Raw genomic sequence first — 15735 nt, 5'->3', positions numbered from 1 at the left:
AACTTCCACTTTCCAAGTTCCTTACTGCAGGCAGGTGAGAAAAGTAGCCACCCCTTAAATCAACTGCTTTCAGCAGTCACAGCCCTGAAATATCAATCTCCTTCCTTAGCCTGCCACTGGGAGCTCCCACCAAGAGGCCTTTTGTCCAAGGATAGCCACAGAAAAGCTCGAGGAGGGAGCAGTTTGAAACACAACTCCTTCAGAGATTAAACCTCCCTTTATCAAATGAACACACACCAACCTGTCCCAAAGGGAAAGCAGGCAGGAAAGAAAAGCTCCTCTCCCACAACAGCAAACTGCTTCCTTCTGTTCCAGTTGGAGGATGGAGGCCATGGGCTGTTCCTCAGTTTGGGAAGGAACCCTGGGAATTGGCCTGATCTGGGAGGGCAGCAAAGGGAAGTCCCCCAGAGAGAAGGCAAAGATTCTCTAGAATCAATAGATTATGAAAATATTTCTGCAGGAAAAAAAAAATTGAAGCAGTTGAAAAATTCCCAGATGGGAATTTATGCTCCAATTTCACAGCCCCTAAGTCTCTGTGGTGTGTCAGGAAGCTCAGGAATGAACCTGCATGGCTCAGATAAACATCGTTGGTGTCCGTCCCCCAGAGCACAAGCAGATCCCCAGCAAGACTTCAAGACTAAAGGACAAAGCTCCCCCCTCCAGCTCTCCACAGCAGCTCTAGGGAGTCTCTTTCCTTCTCCGTGAGAACAAATGCCCAGACCAGGACAGAGTAGTGAGACGCAAAGGACTAACACTGTAATAAACCTGCACACTGCAACCACAAAAGCTTTCAGAGGCTTTGAAGGATTCAGATTTTCCTGACTTGCAGCTGAGTAATTTCATAACTGAAAAAAAGTTTTGGGGAAGAAGACATTCAGGGTTCTGTTCTAGCCTCTGCTATGGTTCAATGACAAAAATATGGTCGTGTACATTAATGATTTGTGCTTTGCAAGAAAACATAATTCCAGGAAAAAAGGAATAATATTTCTATATAACATGTAACAGCAGTCTTATATTTTTCCAGTAGGATGGCTCACAGGAGAGGTCTGCACACATGAGAGCAGGCTCTGATGTGGTATGAACTCTCCTTTCCCTGTTCAGGGTCCATGGGGGGAACAGCCAGCATGCGGTGTGGAACACAGCCAACCTGGGCAACTGCCACCGAAAAAAATACATCTGCACCGATGAGGGGCAAAATGAGGTGACAATCCATCAGCACCAGGACCTCCCCCTGCCACAGGGGAAGAGAGAGACTCCACCATCCTTAACCACCAACGGGAAAGCAGAGTCCCTCAACACTGCGAGGACCTCAGTGTTGCAAGAGCTGACAGAGCTGGAGAAGCAGATGGAAATCATCAAGCAGGAGCTGCAACTCGCCATGGACAGGAAATCAGAGCTGGAAGAGTATGCACGGACAAACAGAACTACAGAGCCCTAGGCCAGCATACCTGTGCCCTTCCCCTTTTCTCCCTTTCTCCCCTTCCTCTGTAAAATTTGTAACACGCTTTTGGAATGCCAGAAAGGGGTGCAAAAATAAACCAGGCAATAAGCTCTTCAGGAGAGCAGAATTGCAGCAGCCCACAGCCTCCTGAGTTCTCCTCCTTTCACAGCAAGTTTCTTATTCTCCTGGAAAGCACCAGCCATTCCCAAGGGACTGGAGAGACAAGGAGCATCCCAATGAGAGTTCCTCGTTTCTTCACCTGACAGTACAGTGAGATTCCACTTTCTTAGCCCTTTCTCTGCATTAATTTAAAACAAAGAAAAAGATACCAAAAAAGGTTTAAACCCTTGCCAATGCCAAGGGACATTGGCAGTACGTCCCTTTGTTGGTACATCTTTTGTTGTGTTCTGTGTGGGTCTAGTCTCTGTTCATGGGAAGGCTCCTCACGGATGCCTCTTTACAGCAGGTCCTGTTCTGTGTTGGCAGTCCCTTCCCTCCTGGCACAGGCTCACCTGACAAATTCCTGGTGGCAAACCCACCACACACCATTCCTCAGCTCTGTCAGCACAAACGGAGGAGTGGCTGCTCTGAGGCTGTGGTGAAGGAACTCACCCAGCTTAAAATAACTTGGCAAAAACCAAACTACCACTTCTGTCTGCCTGTAAGCCTAGGCTGGGCTTCCACTCCCTCCCAGAGAGAAGCCGTGCAAACACTGCACTGACAGGTGAAGGGATGGATTCACAGTGGCATAGGACAAGGATGAGAAGGGAGAGGGGGCACGATTATAAATCAGTGTTTACCTCAAAAAGTGAAATGTTTGCCAGTTGGAAACTACTCCCTTAACATTCTCTGTCTTAAGATGACAATAAGGTCCTTTCTCACAGGTGAGGTGACTAAAGGGGCTCTGGACCATGATTTATTCAGATACCAAGGTCCCATCAAAACCAAAAGGAGTCACCAAAACCAACCCCTGGGTGAAGAATGAGAATTGTGATTTCAGCAGCAATGTACCGAATGGGTGAGGAGGGGAAGGAAGTGTAAGCTGTTCAGCATCTGAATAAACACTGCATCAACCCAACTGACTGTGTTTTTTAAATATGTTTTCTACCAATTTTTAAAAACCATTTCCCAACACATCCTGTATTACAGAGAAAAAGAAAGTTTGTAACACTGTCTCTTAACTCTTTGCTGGGGCTGCAAAGTTCAGGCTGCTGTTCACAGCTGTAAAAGGAACTCCTGCTGCTGTAGCCAAGGTGTTTGAAGATGCAGACAGTTTATTCATGAGCCAGGTCCCGGTGCAATGAAGAAGCATCTGTACCCCAAAATCTACAAGCAGCATTACCACATCATTCCTTAGCCAACTTGCTGCCAGAACCTGTAACCCCGGGAGCAATTTCCAGGGAAAGGGGAGCGAGTTCTACTCTCATTCCTTCTAACAGCTCTTACACCATGGCAGGAACTCTCAGCAGCCCAGGTTCCCCTTGGAAAGGCAGGATGCAGTGCTCCTTCTCACTTCTCAGGATTCCTCATAATTTACAAGGCTTTACTCATATATTCTGAATGTTTTCCCCAAGATAATGAATAGTGTAAGAGCCTGTGATGAACTCCTTTTACTTTGTATCTGGTATTTCCTGCAGGGAGGGGATGGAGGAAGGCAGGAGATTCCATGCTTCAGGAAAGGGACACCCATGAGACAAACCTCTGAGAGGTGCACCTTCCAGGCAAATTAAGTTTACTTAAACACTACATCCCAGGAAGAAATGTCACAGATCAACAAGTTCCCGTTTGGATTTTAGGAACAGGCTTCAAACCCTCAAAGCACAGGGAGCACCGAGACTCTAAGCCACACCACATCCCTGCCAAAATTCCCAGCAGCCATGACAAAATGGCTGCAGAAATAATGCAGCATCCTGGCCCTCCTGTTGTGTCAGGAATAAGCTACTGGGGATAGAGCCAAAGGGACAAAAGTTGTTCTAGCTGAGCATATCTTGAAAGGAGAGGAAGGAAGAGATCAAGTGTCTCTCCTGTAGAAGTTTAAAGCTTGTGAGAAATGTTTCCAAGAACTGGACAAAGGATGGGAGAGCAGACAGTACCAGAGGCAGGAGAACCAGAAAAATAAACCAAAGAACAGCTTTAAGAAGAATTTGTACATAACAAGGTCAATCTTTGTGGTAAAGCTGCAGCAAAGGAACCACTAAAAGCCTTTTTCTGAGAAGGACAATGGCAGCAATGCTTCAGCCTAGGGGAAGGTGAGCACATCAACCAGGGCTTGTCAGTGGAATGCTGTTTTCTAAGGGTCTCCAAGATCTCTCCTTTCTCCTCTGGTGGATATTCAGAAGTGTTTGTTTGGGGTAGGGTTTCCTAGTGCACCAGCCCTTGAGGGTTCTTGCCCTGACTCAGGAAGGTGCACAGGTACCTAAGGAATTGATCCACTGAGTCTACAGATTAATTTCCTTTGTCTCTGTTGGGCCTGTTAATTGGGAAACACTTCCCTCCCAGGAGCAGTGCCATTCCTTGATGGGACTTAATTAGCATCCAAAGCAGAGCCCTCAAATAAAGCTCTCACTAATCTCTGCGGCAGCTCAGCTTCCATCCCACCAAGGCAGCACTTCAGCTGCACGTTCCCGCCTTGGCAGTGTGAAAGCAAGGGATGGGAAACTTCCTCTCAGGCACAAAGAGCACACAAAAACTGAGGGCATGACCAAAGGGACAGGGCCAAGAAAGGAAGCAAGATCCAGAGTGTATTTCTTTAGAGACCCTGAAGGCTCCTCCCAGAAGACACTGCAGCTCAGGCAGCAGAAGCTGAGAGGGAGGGAAGGAGGCTGGCTCAGCACCAGCAGGGGCTCTGAGAGGGCCTCAGCCGATGTAGATCCTGTGGGAGTCGTTGGCCCCGAAGGCCGCGTTGCACTTGGGGCACTTGCGCTGCCGCGTGTCGTAGCGCGTCTTCACACACTCGAAGCAGAAGACGTGGAAGCACCTGGTGAGCACCGCGTCTTTCTTGCGCATGTTGCAGCACAGGCACGTCAGGCAGGCCTGCAACACACAGACACAGACACACAGACACACACAGACACACACACACACAGACACACAGACACACACAGACACACACACACACAGACACACACACACACACAGACACACACACACACACAGACACACACAGACAGACAGACACACACAGACACAGATACACACAGACACACACACAGACACACAGACACACAGACACAGACACACACACAGACACACACAGACACACACACAGACACACAGACACACACAGACACACACACACACAGACACACAGACACACAGACACAGATACAGACACAGACACAGACACAGACACACACACACACACAGACACACACACTCACAGACATACACACACAGCTGTGAGGGGCCCTGCAGCCCAGCTGCTGTGCTCAGAGATGTCTCAACATGTAGGTACTTCCATTCCTCAGAAGGACAAGGTGGTTTCTCCAGTGCCAGAGTACAGACGAGAGATGTCAGACACTGAAAGTGTGCCTGCACACCTTCTGACTAAAGTAAAAAGGGAAGCTGATGGACACAGACACTCACCTTGTAATCCTTGATTTCCTCCATCAGGATCTCATCACAGTTGGGAACCATGTCAGGCTTCTTTGTGGTCTCCAGCTTCCTGCGCAACCTAGAAATATCTTCCTGCAGAAAAACAGGAGACCAAGCGAAGGAGCAGTACATTCTCTGTCAGCTTCTTCAGGGACCAAAGAGAACGTGCACCTGGCTAAGTCATGCCAGCCATAATTTCATCCCCTATAATCCAAGAGACAACATGATCATCTGATGCCACAAGTATTGCCAGTTATCAGGGGACAAAATCTGAAAGAGCCAAGACCCGATGAAGCCAAAGTCAAAGTGAAACTGGATACCAAGAGCAGTTCAGCTGAAACCCTCTGCAAGCTCAGTGTACAAGGAGAAGAACACTAAAGCAGACAGATCTTGAAGGATTGTGCATAGGGTATATACCTCAGCCCTTTTGAGGTTGAACAACTCCTTCTCTCTAGTTGCTGTGTTTTCCACAATCTCCTCCTGAAAATCATGTAACTTCTTCTGAGCCAGCTCTAGCTGGGCCTTCAGATCATCTGCAAGCTGGGCTGCATCCATGGCCTGAGAAAGAAAACCAGTATATAAGGACCAAGCACAGAAGAACAGCTCTGGTGGTCTCTAGTCCCTTGTTCTTACCTTATTATCAACAAGTTCTAATCATTTAGCTTCAAGATTCCTTTGGGCAGAGCCAAACCTTGGCACACTGCAAGGCACATCTCTTACAAGAACACCAATGATCATCCAATTCTCTTCTTAACCTATTTTCAGCCTTCCAGCTTCCGTGTCTTCTCTATTAAAGTGTTCAGAGGCAGTTCTATCGCTGTCCTAGACAGAACTGCACGATACCTATTTCTAACAATCTCTCTTCACCAGTTCTCTTCTGACTTTATAACCAAGTGCCCTTAATACCACAAGTTGTCCTATTCAACACAGGTCACTGCTGAATTCTCCCCAGCTCCTCTTCACAGGGATATTCCTGCTTTCCTTTCTGCCTGTTTTAATGTAATTTCTGCATTTCTACTAAAACTTAACAACAAAGGCAGCATCTGCTCTAAACTTAGACTTATTTTACTGGTAACAAACCTACTTTACTCGTCTTAGGCATTTGTTGAAAGTGTTCACATTCCCCAGCTGTATTTCCTTTTGCTTATCCCATCTTTGCTACAAAAGCTTTGACCCCAGTTCATCTGGCTGCTGTCTCTCTCTTCACCACAGGTTACACAGAAAAACATATGACCTGCTTCTCCTTATCAAAGGAAAACATCAGTCTCCAGTACTTCAATCATAATTCTCTCCAGGACTCCTCAGCCTTCTGATATACTCATCCAAAAGCAGGGAATACCAGGTTCTCTAATCCCAGTGAGAGCTCAGAGCCTTCCATGCCTCCTACAAGGCAGCAGCTCCACCTCACAACCCAAGAGGAAACGAAGGCATCACTCACCTTGCGTTTGCTCATCTCCAGGGCCTGTGTTCGCAGACCCAGCTCCTTCTCTCCCGTTCCAATGCTGCTCTGCAGTAAGTGTTCCTTCTCCTCCAGCTTACGTACAACCTGCAGCTGGGCATCCACCTTGGGAAGGGAGACAGAGGGAACAGAAGGAATTAATGTATGCTCTGTGGGTCTTCAGAGCTGTCATTCGAGCTGCAGGCTAAAACTACCCCTGCTTCCCCATCACCAGGGAGCACACATTCAGCTTGCCTTTTTCTCCCTGAACAGCTGTGCCTGTATCCAAAGAGCTGTACCCAGATCTCTATGGTCAACACTTTAAAGCTCAGTAGTCAAATATTTGCAACAAAGATTTCTTAATTTTTGGACAGAGGCTTAAAGACTTGCTGCAAGGCAGCGAACAGTTCCACAGTGGTTCCAAGGACGACAGGATACAGAGTCATAGAATGGCCTGGATTGGAAGGGACCTTAAAGATCATCTAGTCCCAGCCTCCCTGGGATAACTTCCTCTAGGGCATGTGTTGTAGATGTCGGCGAACACAATGGGAAGAATGATGATGTCTGACTTAGTTCAGAAGGCTGAATGATTTCTTTATTATAATTATGCTATGATACATTAATATACTATATAAAAGAGGATACTAAAAACTACATGCTACTCTCTCTATCATATCTCACTCCCTCACAACTCGTGACCCTGTTCGCCAGAGTCCAGACACAGGTGGATGCGATTGGCCATCAGGCCCAAACAATCCACCGTGATCCAACCAGGCATTCGTTCTAGGTAAACAATTCTCCAAACACATTCCACATGAGAAAAAACAAGGAGAAGAAATAGAAATTGTTTTCTCTTTCACTTTTCTCTGTGCACCTTCATAAAAATCCTGAGAGAGAGAGAAATGTGCTTGCCCCATTTTGGGGTCTCTGCTGAGGTGTGCAGGGATCCCTCACAAGGCACACAGGGATATTTCTGGCCTCTCCTAAGGTGTGCAGGGATCCCTCATGAGCTGTGCATCAGGGTAAATGTGAAGGTTTTTTTTTACTCTTCTCAGCACAGCAAAGGGACACTTGGCCAAGGTTTTGCAAGGTTCCTGTCTTTGAGCCGGATCTGGCTATCCCAATATCCCAGCTCTGGCTATACCAATATCCCAGCTCTGTCTATGCCAGTATCCTGGCTCTGGCTATCCCAATGTCCCAGCTCTGGCTATCCCCATATCCCAGCTCTGGCTATCCCAGTGTCCCAGCTCTGGCTATCCCAATATCCCAACTCTGCCTATCCCAATGTCCCGGCTCTGGCTGTCCCAATATCCTGGCTCTGGCTATCCCAATATCTCAGCTCTGGCTGTCCCAGTGTCCCGGCTCTGGCTGTCCCAATATCCCAGCTCTGGCTATCTCAATATCCTGGCTCTGGCTGTCCCAGTGTCCCGGCTCTGGCTATCCCAATATCCTGGCTCTTGCTATCCCAATATCCCGGCTCTGGCTATCTCAATATCCCGGCTCTGGCTATCCCAATGTCCTGGCTGGCAGAGCTGGGAAGGAGGTTCAGAGGCTCAGAGCCAAGGAAAGGGGTGCAGGGACTGGGAGAGCTGGGATGGGGTGTCCAGGGAATCCTGTGCCCAGGAAAGGGGGTGCCAGGGCTCCTGAGTGTGAGGAAAGGAGGGGCTGGGTGCTGGGAAAGGCAGGAATTGGGGCCCAGGGGTCCCTGGTCAGGGTAAAGGGTGGGGCTGGGGGCTGGGAGAGGTGGGGGGGGCGGAACAGGTTGTGTTGGTGCCGGATAAGGGGGTGCAGGGGGGTCTCAGTGCCGGGCAAAGGGATAAAAGGGTGTGTCAGTTCTCAGGAATGGGGGTGCAGGGGGGGTCTCAGGGTCACAGAAATGGGGGGCAGGGATGTGGAGAGGTAGAAGGGAGTTCCAGGGGGTCCTTAAGCCCAGGAAAGGGGAGTCCAGAGTTTCCCAAAAAGGGGGAACCAGGAAGGGGGACACCCGGGGTGTCCGGGAAGGGGGAGTTCAGGGGGTCTCTGGTTTTGCACAAAGGTCGGGCTGGGGGCTGGCACAGGCAGCAGTTGGGGTCCAAGGCATTCCAGGGTGTCCCAGGGCCAAGCCCAGGGGAAGTCTGGAGGCTGGGAGCCATGGGATGGCGGGGGAAAAGGGGAGCAGGGGGCCCTGATGTCCGGAAATGGGGGATTCAGGGGTGTCATAAATGAATGATCCAATTTATTAATTAAAGAAAATTGATTAAATTGTCCAAATATAAATTTAGAGAATAACAACGAAAAGCCACTATCAAAAAAGGTCAGTGCCGAGCCCGGGATCAGCGCTGGGTGAGACACAGGCTTGACCACTGCAGCATAGGGTCCCCTATGTTCACCCCGACTGTTCTGTCCGAGCGATTTTCATACAGTTTTTCTTGCCTGAGGCAAAGTCCATTTCTTTTTTTCTGGGCTGCACCTATTCATGTGGAGTTCCTTCACTGTGGCAAGTTGAACAGAACCTGTCCGATGTGTTCCTGGAGTTCGGTATTCAGATGTATCTCCCTGATGGTTCTGGTTATCTCACTCTCAGGTACTTATCATGTGTTCCTCATCCGCCACATCCATTCGTTTGCAAATTAGGTCCTTTTCTCCCTGCTGCCAGCTGCGGTTTTGAAATACTGTGAAGCAACCTTCCCGCCCCCGGCTGGGGTGCTTAAAAAAACTTACAGAATATTTCTTACCAATATAACATATTTCATACATCTATTTCTCACAAGCACGAATTATCTAAAATACACATAACAATACGTATTTTATATAAATACATTAATTCCTGCTTTTCTCTTAAAAACTTTACATTTTTATTTTTAGCTACCTGTGAATTTTCCCTTGAACCCATGTAACTATTCCATACTCTACTTATTTGGTGCTCTTAAGAACTCTTAATTTTTTTTTTTTAGATTTTGTACCTTTATTTTACCCTTCCTGTGGTATTTCTTGATACATCCTATAACCAACCCTTTTTTCTTTTATTGTCTGGGTCCATCCCCTCTTTATTTCTTGAGAAGCAGAATGTCCTATCATATTGCAGACAGACCCCAGCGCTCTCCTGCCTGTGACACCCCAGTGGTGACAGCCCCAGCGTTCCCCCTGCCTGTGACACCCCAACACTGACAGCCCCAGCGTTCCCCTGTCTGTGACACCCCAACACTGACAGCCCCAGCGTTCCCCTGTCTGTGACACCCCAACACTGACAGCCCCAGCGTTCCCCTGTCTGTGACACCCCAACACTGACAGCCCCAGCGTTCCCCTGCCTGTGACACCCCAACACTGACAGCCCCAGCGTGCCCTCCCTGAAGAGGCTCCAAGGGAAGTGTCCCGAGCCTACGTCCAGCCAATGGAACTGACCGGCCACTGACCAACCCAGCCTGGGCTGGTGTGGATTCCTCTGCAGACAGCTCGGGGAAGGTGTAAGAGGCCGTCTGAAGCCCCCACATTTGCCTACCAATTGCCATGAGGAGAAACCCCTTCCCTCACTACAGTTCCGGCTTGGAGAGAGCGGCAGTGCAGGTGCAGCTGCTGCACCGTTACGTTAGCTGTTCCGAACAAGGCCTGGCAAGGACTCGGCAAGGAGTTGGCAAGGACCTGGCATGAACCCAGCAAGGAACGGCCTACTGCATATTTGCCCACTCTCCTCCTGAAGCCGAATGAACTTTTGGGGTGTCCCTAGTGGTCCCTCACTGAAGACCTCGCATCTGCCCCGTTACCACTGTGACAGATGGATGGAGATGGAAAACTCTCTTCCTAAGGACTGAGACTGAGACCCCTACCACAGGGAGTGGGGAAACCACTAATGACACGACCTGTTCTTCTTCAGTCATTCCAATGGACTTATTCTTCATTGTGTTCGTCCTGCCTTGGTGGTTTCAGTGGACTCACCTGTTCCCCCACAGCAATCACAATAGACTCTCATTGTCCTACATGTTCCCCCGTCTTTCCTCTGTGGACTATAACTGTGAGGATCTCGCCTGTGTTGGTAGCTATTCCCATCCCCCTCTTTTCTCTCTCTCTCTCTCTCTATCCTTTTATCTCCTTTCTGATCCCCACTATTGCATTTACTGTTTTGGCCCTTAATAAAGGTGCATTTGTTGTGATTAACTGATAGTCCCTTGTTGTTTGCCTTATTGCACTTTTGAGATTGGTGAAAAGAACCATCGCGACACCCCGCACAAGCGGATCGTGACAGATGGCCAGGGTGTCAGACCCAGCCATCAGGGGTTTAGCAGGGGCAGGTCGTGTCTGACCAACCTGGTCTCCTTTTATGACCAGGTGACCCTCCTGGTGGATGCAGGAAAGGCTGTGGATGTGTCTGTTTGGACTCCATCAAGGCCTTTGACACTGTCTCCCACAGCACACTCCTGGAAAAGCTGCAGCCCACGGCTGGGCCAGGAGCACTCTGTGCTGGGTTCAGAACTGGCTGGATGGCCGGGCCAGAGATTGGTGGTGAGCAGTGCTGCATCCAGCTGGGGACAGTCACCAGTGCTGTCCCTCGGGGCTCTGTGCTGGGCCAGCTCTGTTCAATATTTTTATTGACGACATGGATGAGGGGATTGAGGCTTTCATTAGTAAATCTGCAGTTGACACTAAGCTGGGAGCGTGTGTCCATCTGTTGGAAGGTAGGAGGGCTCTGCAGGGACACCTGGAACAGCTGGATAGATGGCAGAGTTCAATAAGTTTAAATTTAATAAATCCATGTGCCAAGTCCTGCATTTTGGCCACAATAACCCCCTGCAATGCTCTAGGCTGGGGACAGCGTGGCTGGACAGTGCCCAGGCAGAAAGGGACCTGGGGGCACTGGTCGACAGCAGGGTGGACATGAGCCAGCAGGGTGCCCAGGTGGCCAAGAAGGCCAATGGCTCCTGGACTGGATCAGGAATGGTGTGGCCAGCAGGAGCAGGGAGGTCATTCTTCCCCTGTACTTGGCACTCGTGTACTTGGCATTCTTCCCCTGTATTGGCAACGTACCTCGAGTGCTGTGTCCAGTTCTGGGCTCCCCAATTTAGGAGGGACATGGAGGGGCTGGAGTGTGTCCAGAGAAGGGCATCAAGGCTGGTGAGGGCTTGGAACACAAGTCCTGTGAGGAACGACTGAGGGAGCTGGAGTTGTTTCGCTTGGAGAAGACTCAGAGGTGACCTTATCACTCGACAGCTTCCTGAAAGGTGGTTGCAGTCAGGTGGGGGTCGGTCTCTCTCTCCTCACAGCAACTGACAGAACCGGAGGACAGTGTCTTAAGCTGCACCAAGGGAAATTTAGGTTGGATATTAAGAATAAAGTTTTTAATGGAAAGGGTGATAAAGTACTGGAATTGTCTGTCCAGGGTGGTGGTGGAGTCGCCAGCATGGGATGTGTTTAAAAAAGACTGGATGTGATACTCAGTGCCATGGTTTAGCTGAGGTGGTGTTAGGGCATGGGTTGGACTTATGATCTTGAAGGTCTCTTCCAACCCAGTAATTCTGTGATTCAGTGATTCTGTGACATCACAGAGCAGGCTGTGACATCACAGCATGCCTGTATGACATCACAGAGCAAGCTGTGAGGTCAAAGAGTGTGCTGTGACATTATAGAGTGGCTGTGTTCCATCACTGAAGGTGTTGTGACATCACAGGGTGGGTCTGTGAGCCCACAGAGGTGCTGTGTGACATGCTAAGTGAGTTCTGCCATCACAGAGCAGGCTGTAACATCACAGAGGAGGTTGTGATGCCACAAAGACAGCTGTGACATTACAGGCTCGCAGTGTGACATCACAGAATGGGCTGTGAGGCCACAGAGGAGACTCTGTCATCATAGAAAAGGGCTCTGTGACATCACAGAGCAGCTGTGTGATGTCACAGAGAAGGCTGAGACAATACAGAGTGGGTTGTGACATCACAGAGCTGACTGAGAAATCACAGAGCAGGCTGTGACATCACAGCGAGGCTGCATAACATCACAAAGGTAGAGCTGTGACACCATAGAGCTGGCTGTGACATCACAGGCTGGGCTGTGACATCTCAGGGCCGATTTTGTGACATCACAGAGCATACTGGGACCTCAAAGAGCAGGCTGTGACATCGCAGGGCACCAGTATGAAATCAGAGGTGGCCTGCTACATCTCAGAGTGGGCTGTGTGCATTACAGGGGCTGTGTGACACCACAGGGGTTCTGTGACATCACAGGGGCTGTGTGAGGTCACTGAGGAGGTCACTCCACCCCAGCCCCCCCTCCCAGTTCCCCCAGAGAAGTCCAACGCTGCTCGTGCACAACGGGGTCCCCTGTCCCCCGGTTCCCCTGCCCCTGGCGCCGCAGCCTCCCCCAGAGGATGTTTGTCATGGTTTGACACTGGCGCAATGCCAGCGCCTCCATGAAAATGTACCTTTTTAAATAATTGCTGTGAGATGTGATCAGGAACAGAGCAGAGCAGGCCCAAACTTAGAAAGAACTTTCTTTCCCAAAGGAAAGAACTTTATTAAACTACTACTACTATAAAAACTACAAACACTAAATCCTGGATGAAGATTTTCCAAAACACCCCTCCTCCTCCCACCTAATTTCTAAACAAACTCAACAGTGAGACACTACCCAGGATCCTGATCAAGTTGCCACCCTTCAGATATCCAAATACTCAATCTTTCAAAGGAGACGGGAGTCTCTCTTGTGCCACAGACTCCCCAGGAAACACAATTGCCACCCTTGTGTTTCCATGTCACACATGGCAACCGCCCGGAGAAAATCTGCCATGGTGACACTCTCCTTTCCATGTCACAGTGCTCTCACCACCGTGCATGGACAGACTGCTCATAGGGCTCCTTTAAGGATGCTTTGCCGTGGACCAAAAGAGACAACAGTTCAGTTTCTCATTTTGGGACTACAGTCCCCCCCATTTTCCCCTGGGGCTGAGGGTCCAAGAACAGAGGTCTTCTTCTCCTCTTCTTCTTCCTTGAAGATAGAGGGCTTCTCCACACCTTCTCCAGCTCTCCTCTGTTCTCTCTACTCCTCTGCTGGTAATCACTGAAACAGGTCTCCTGGCACACCAACGCACCACCCTAAGTGCAGCTTCTGTCAGGAGAATTTGGTTCAGTCTATGGCTAACAAGAGAAGTCCAGCCACAAGCCACTCCATCATCTCCTTCCAACTCGAGAATTTCTTCTTCCATCATCTCGGATCCCAGACTGTCTCTCTTCTACTTCAAATCAAGGAGGAGTAATATTTTACAAAGCCTTCATTTCTCAGGAAAGGGTTAAAAGTTCAGACTCCCTGGACGGCCAAAATCTCTTCCCAGCAGCCAATTCCCAAGGCCAAGGCTGGGCACCTTCCCCCCCCTCCTTCTCCTCCGTGCCGGCAAAGTTACAGGTGCCATCCGGACTCTCTGTCTCTTCCCTCTGGGTGGGGGGGAATGACAAAGACATCTCCACTTCTCTCCACCCTTCTGTCCACAGGAGCTGGCTCAGTTCCAGTCCTTCTACCCCTCAGCTCACCTCGACCAGGCCTCATGGCTTCCCCTCCCCCACCCAGCCCCATGACTGGGCTGGGGAGATCTGTACAGCACCTTGACCGGAACCAAAGAGAGCGAGCTCTTGGGAGTTCCTCCTTTAACACCCTGTGTTCTCAGAGGCGTATCCCTATCTTCAGTGGTCACTTCAGGTGCCAATATCCAAACTTGACCACTGATTGGTTTGACTCAACTTCTTGAAAAAATCACTTCCATGTCAAACCACGACAATGTTCCACGAGATCGACCCCAGAGCCTGACACAGGGATGGGGGCCGGGGCCATGGAGGATGGGACAGGGGGACAGGGTCCCCCTGGCAGCGTCGCCGTGTCCCCCAGGGCCAGAGCCTGGGCCAGGGCTCCTTCACCCTTTTACCAACAAGGGCTTGAGAGCGCTGAAAAAATCCCCAGCGAGGGATCAGCAAAAACCAGATTTAATATTAAGCGACAGCACCACGAAGATCCTTGGCAAGAGTCACTCTGCTCCTGACTGGACACTGCAGGCACACCAAGGAAACAAAGCTACAAAAAAACCAAACAAAATCCAGGCAATCAAACCAGAAATGAGCTGAGAACTGGGGCTTTCATTGCTATGGAAAAGAACTGTCCTTCTCGTCCAGGTGCTCATGGCCAGAACTGGGATTTCACCTCCAACCCTGCCTGTTGTGACAGACTGGAGGAGATTGTTGGCTGGAAACATTTCATGTGTGGGGAGGAAGGGGCAGGTCCAGCCTTGCCCTGCCCTGGAACCCCAGCCCTGCCCAGCCCTGGAACCCCAATCCCCCCAGAGCCTCTATCCCAGCCCAGCAGTGTCTGCCAGTCCCTGGCACAGCACAGGCAATGCTCCACAGCCACCTCTGGAGCCCCCAGCCCAGCTCCTGAGTGAACAAATGACCCCAAGTCCCACCTGGGGGAAGGGCTCAGGAACACCAAGGGGTATTTAAGGCTGACCACAAGGCAAGCACACATCTTGACCCTACCTCCCCTTGGAATTTCTGTCTGAACACTGCTGGAATCCAGAAGCTGGTAGCTCTGTGGGTGCTTCTCTAAATCTTATTTTTCTCTTTCTGTGTCTACTTCTATTTCTGTCATCTTACAAATTTTGATTAACTTAAAATTGAACAGGCTTAGAGTTTGTGAATGAATGGGCCAAGTTAATGCTTTGAGAAGCATTTTTTGTTGATTGAATGTTGTATAAGACATTTTGCCAAAGTTTCTCTGATTTTTTTAAGTTCCCCAAAAATGCTGTTTTGTTCTTTTGAGCTCCTGAGAATCTCTTGTTGATATTTCTCCAGTGCATCCAACTCAGAGGACACAAACAATTGTAATTCTTTTTAAATGTCTCCTTGAGAGAGTTGTTTGGGGGATGGGAGTCAGGGCTTGTGTGTCCTGTTTGGCACAGCCCAGGCAGGGCTTTCACAGCCCCATTCCACACTCCATTTCCCAGCTGGAGCCGCTGGTGCCTCTGAGTTCTGCTGCCCCAGCCCCAGGGACGCTCTCCTTGTCTGCCCATTCCCCCACGGTCTCTGGGCAGGGATGGCCTCAGTGGGGGCTGCTGACATCCTCAGCAACTTGGAGGCTGCTGCTGAATTTTACTGCTCCAGAGGCTTCTTCAGCCTTCAGCTCTTCAGGAATTCAGTGTCCCAGAGCTCATTAACATTCAGAACAGATTAACAAGCCAAGCCTCTGGGAATTGTTTGATTTAAGTTTTCAAATATTTTGTGGGTGATTCAACAGATCTCAGTAGTATATTGAAAGTGAA

The 15735-nt window shown here is 49.6% G+C and overlaps 1 protein-coding gene across 1 annotated transcript; it reads right to left on the bottom strand.

The window, feature by feature from the left end:
- Nucleotides 1-3957: 3957 nt before the first annotated feature.
- Nucleotides 3958-5403, bottom strand: LOC137463918 (E3 ubiquitin-protein ligase BRE1A-like). The gene is made up of 2 exons (XM_068175288.1): nt 5027-5403; nt 3958-4474 (listed from the first exon to the last, which is right to left on the bottom strand). The coding sequence occupies exons 1-2, from the start codon at nt 5165-5167 to the stop codon at nt 4298-4300; spliced, it is 318 nt and encodes a 105-aa protein (XP_068031389.1). The 5' UTR covers nt 5168-5403; the 3' UTR covers nt 3958-4297.
- Between the last annotated feature and the right edge of the window lie 10332 nt (nt 5404-15735).

Source organism: Anomalospiza imberbis, chromosome 32 (assembly GCF_031753505.1).
Source record: "Anomalospiza imberbis isolate Cuckoo-Finch-1a 21T00152 chromosome 32, ASM3175350v1, whole genome shotgun sequence".
Taxonomy (NCBI): domain Eukaryota; kingdom Metazoa; phylum Chordata; class Aves; order Passeriformes; family Viduidae; genus Anomalospiza; species Anomalospiza imberbis.
This window is presented reverse-complemented; position numbering and strand designations above follow the sequence as displayed.

Excerpts from the sequence above, each read along its gene's own strand:
- LOC137463918 (XM_068175288.1), bottom strand. The coding sequence starts at position 5,167 with ATGTACTGCTCCTTCGCTTGGTCTCCTGTTTTTCTGCAGGAAGATATT. Across the intron at positions 4,475-5,026 it reads AGGAAATCAAGGATTACAAG|GCCTGCCTGACGTGCCTGTG; the intron begins GTGAGTGTCTGT and ends TGTGTGTTGCAG.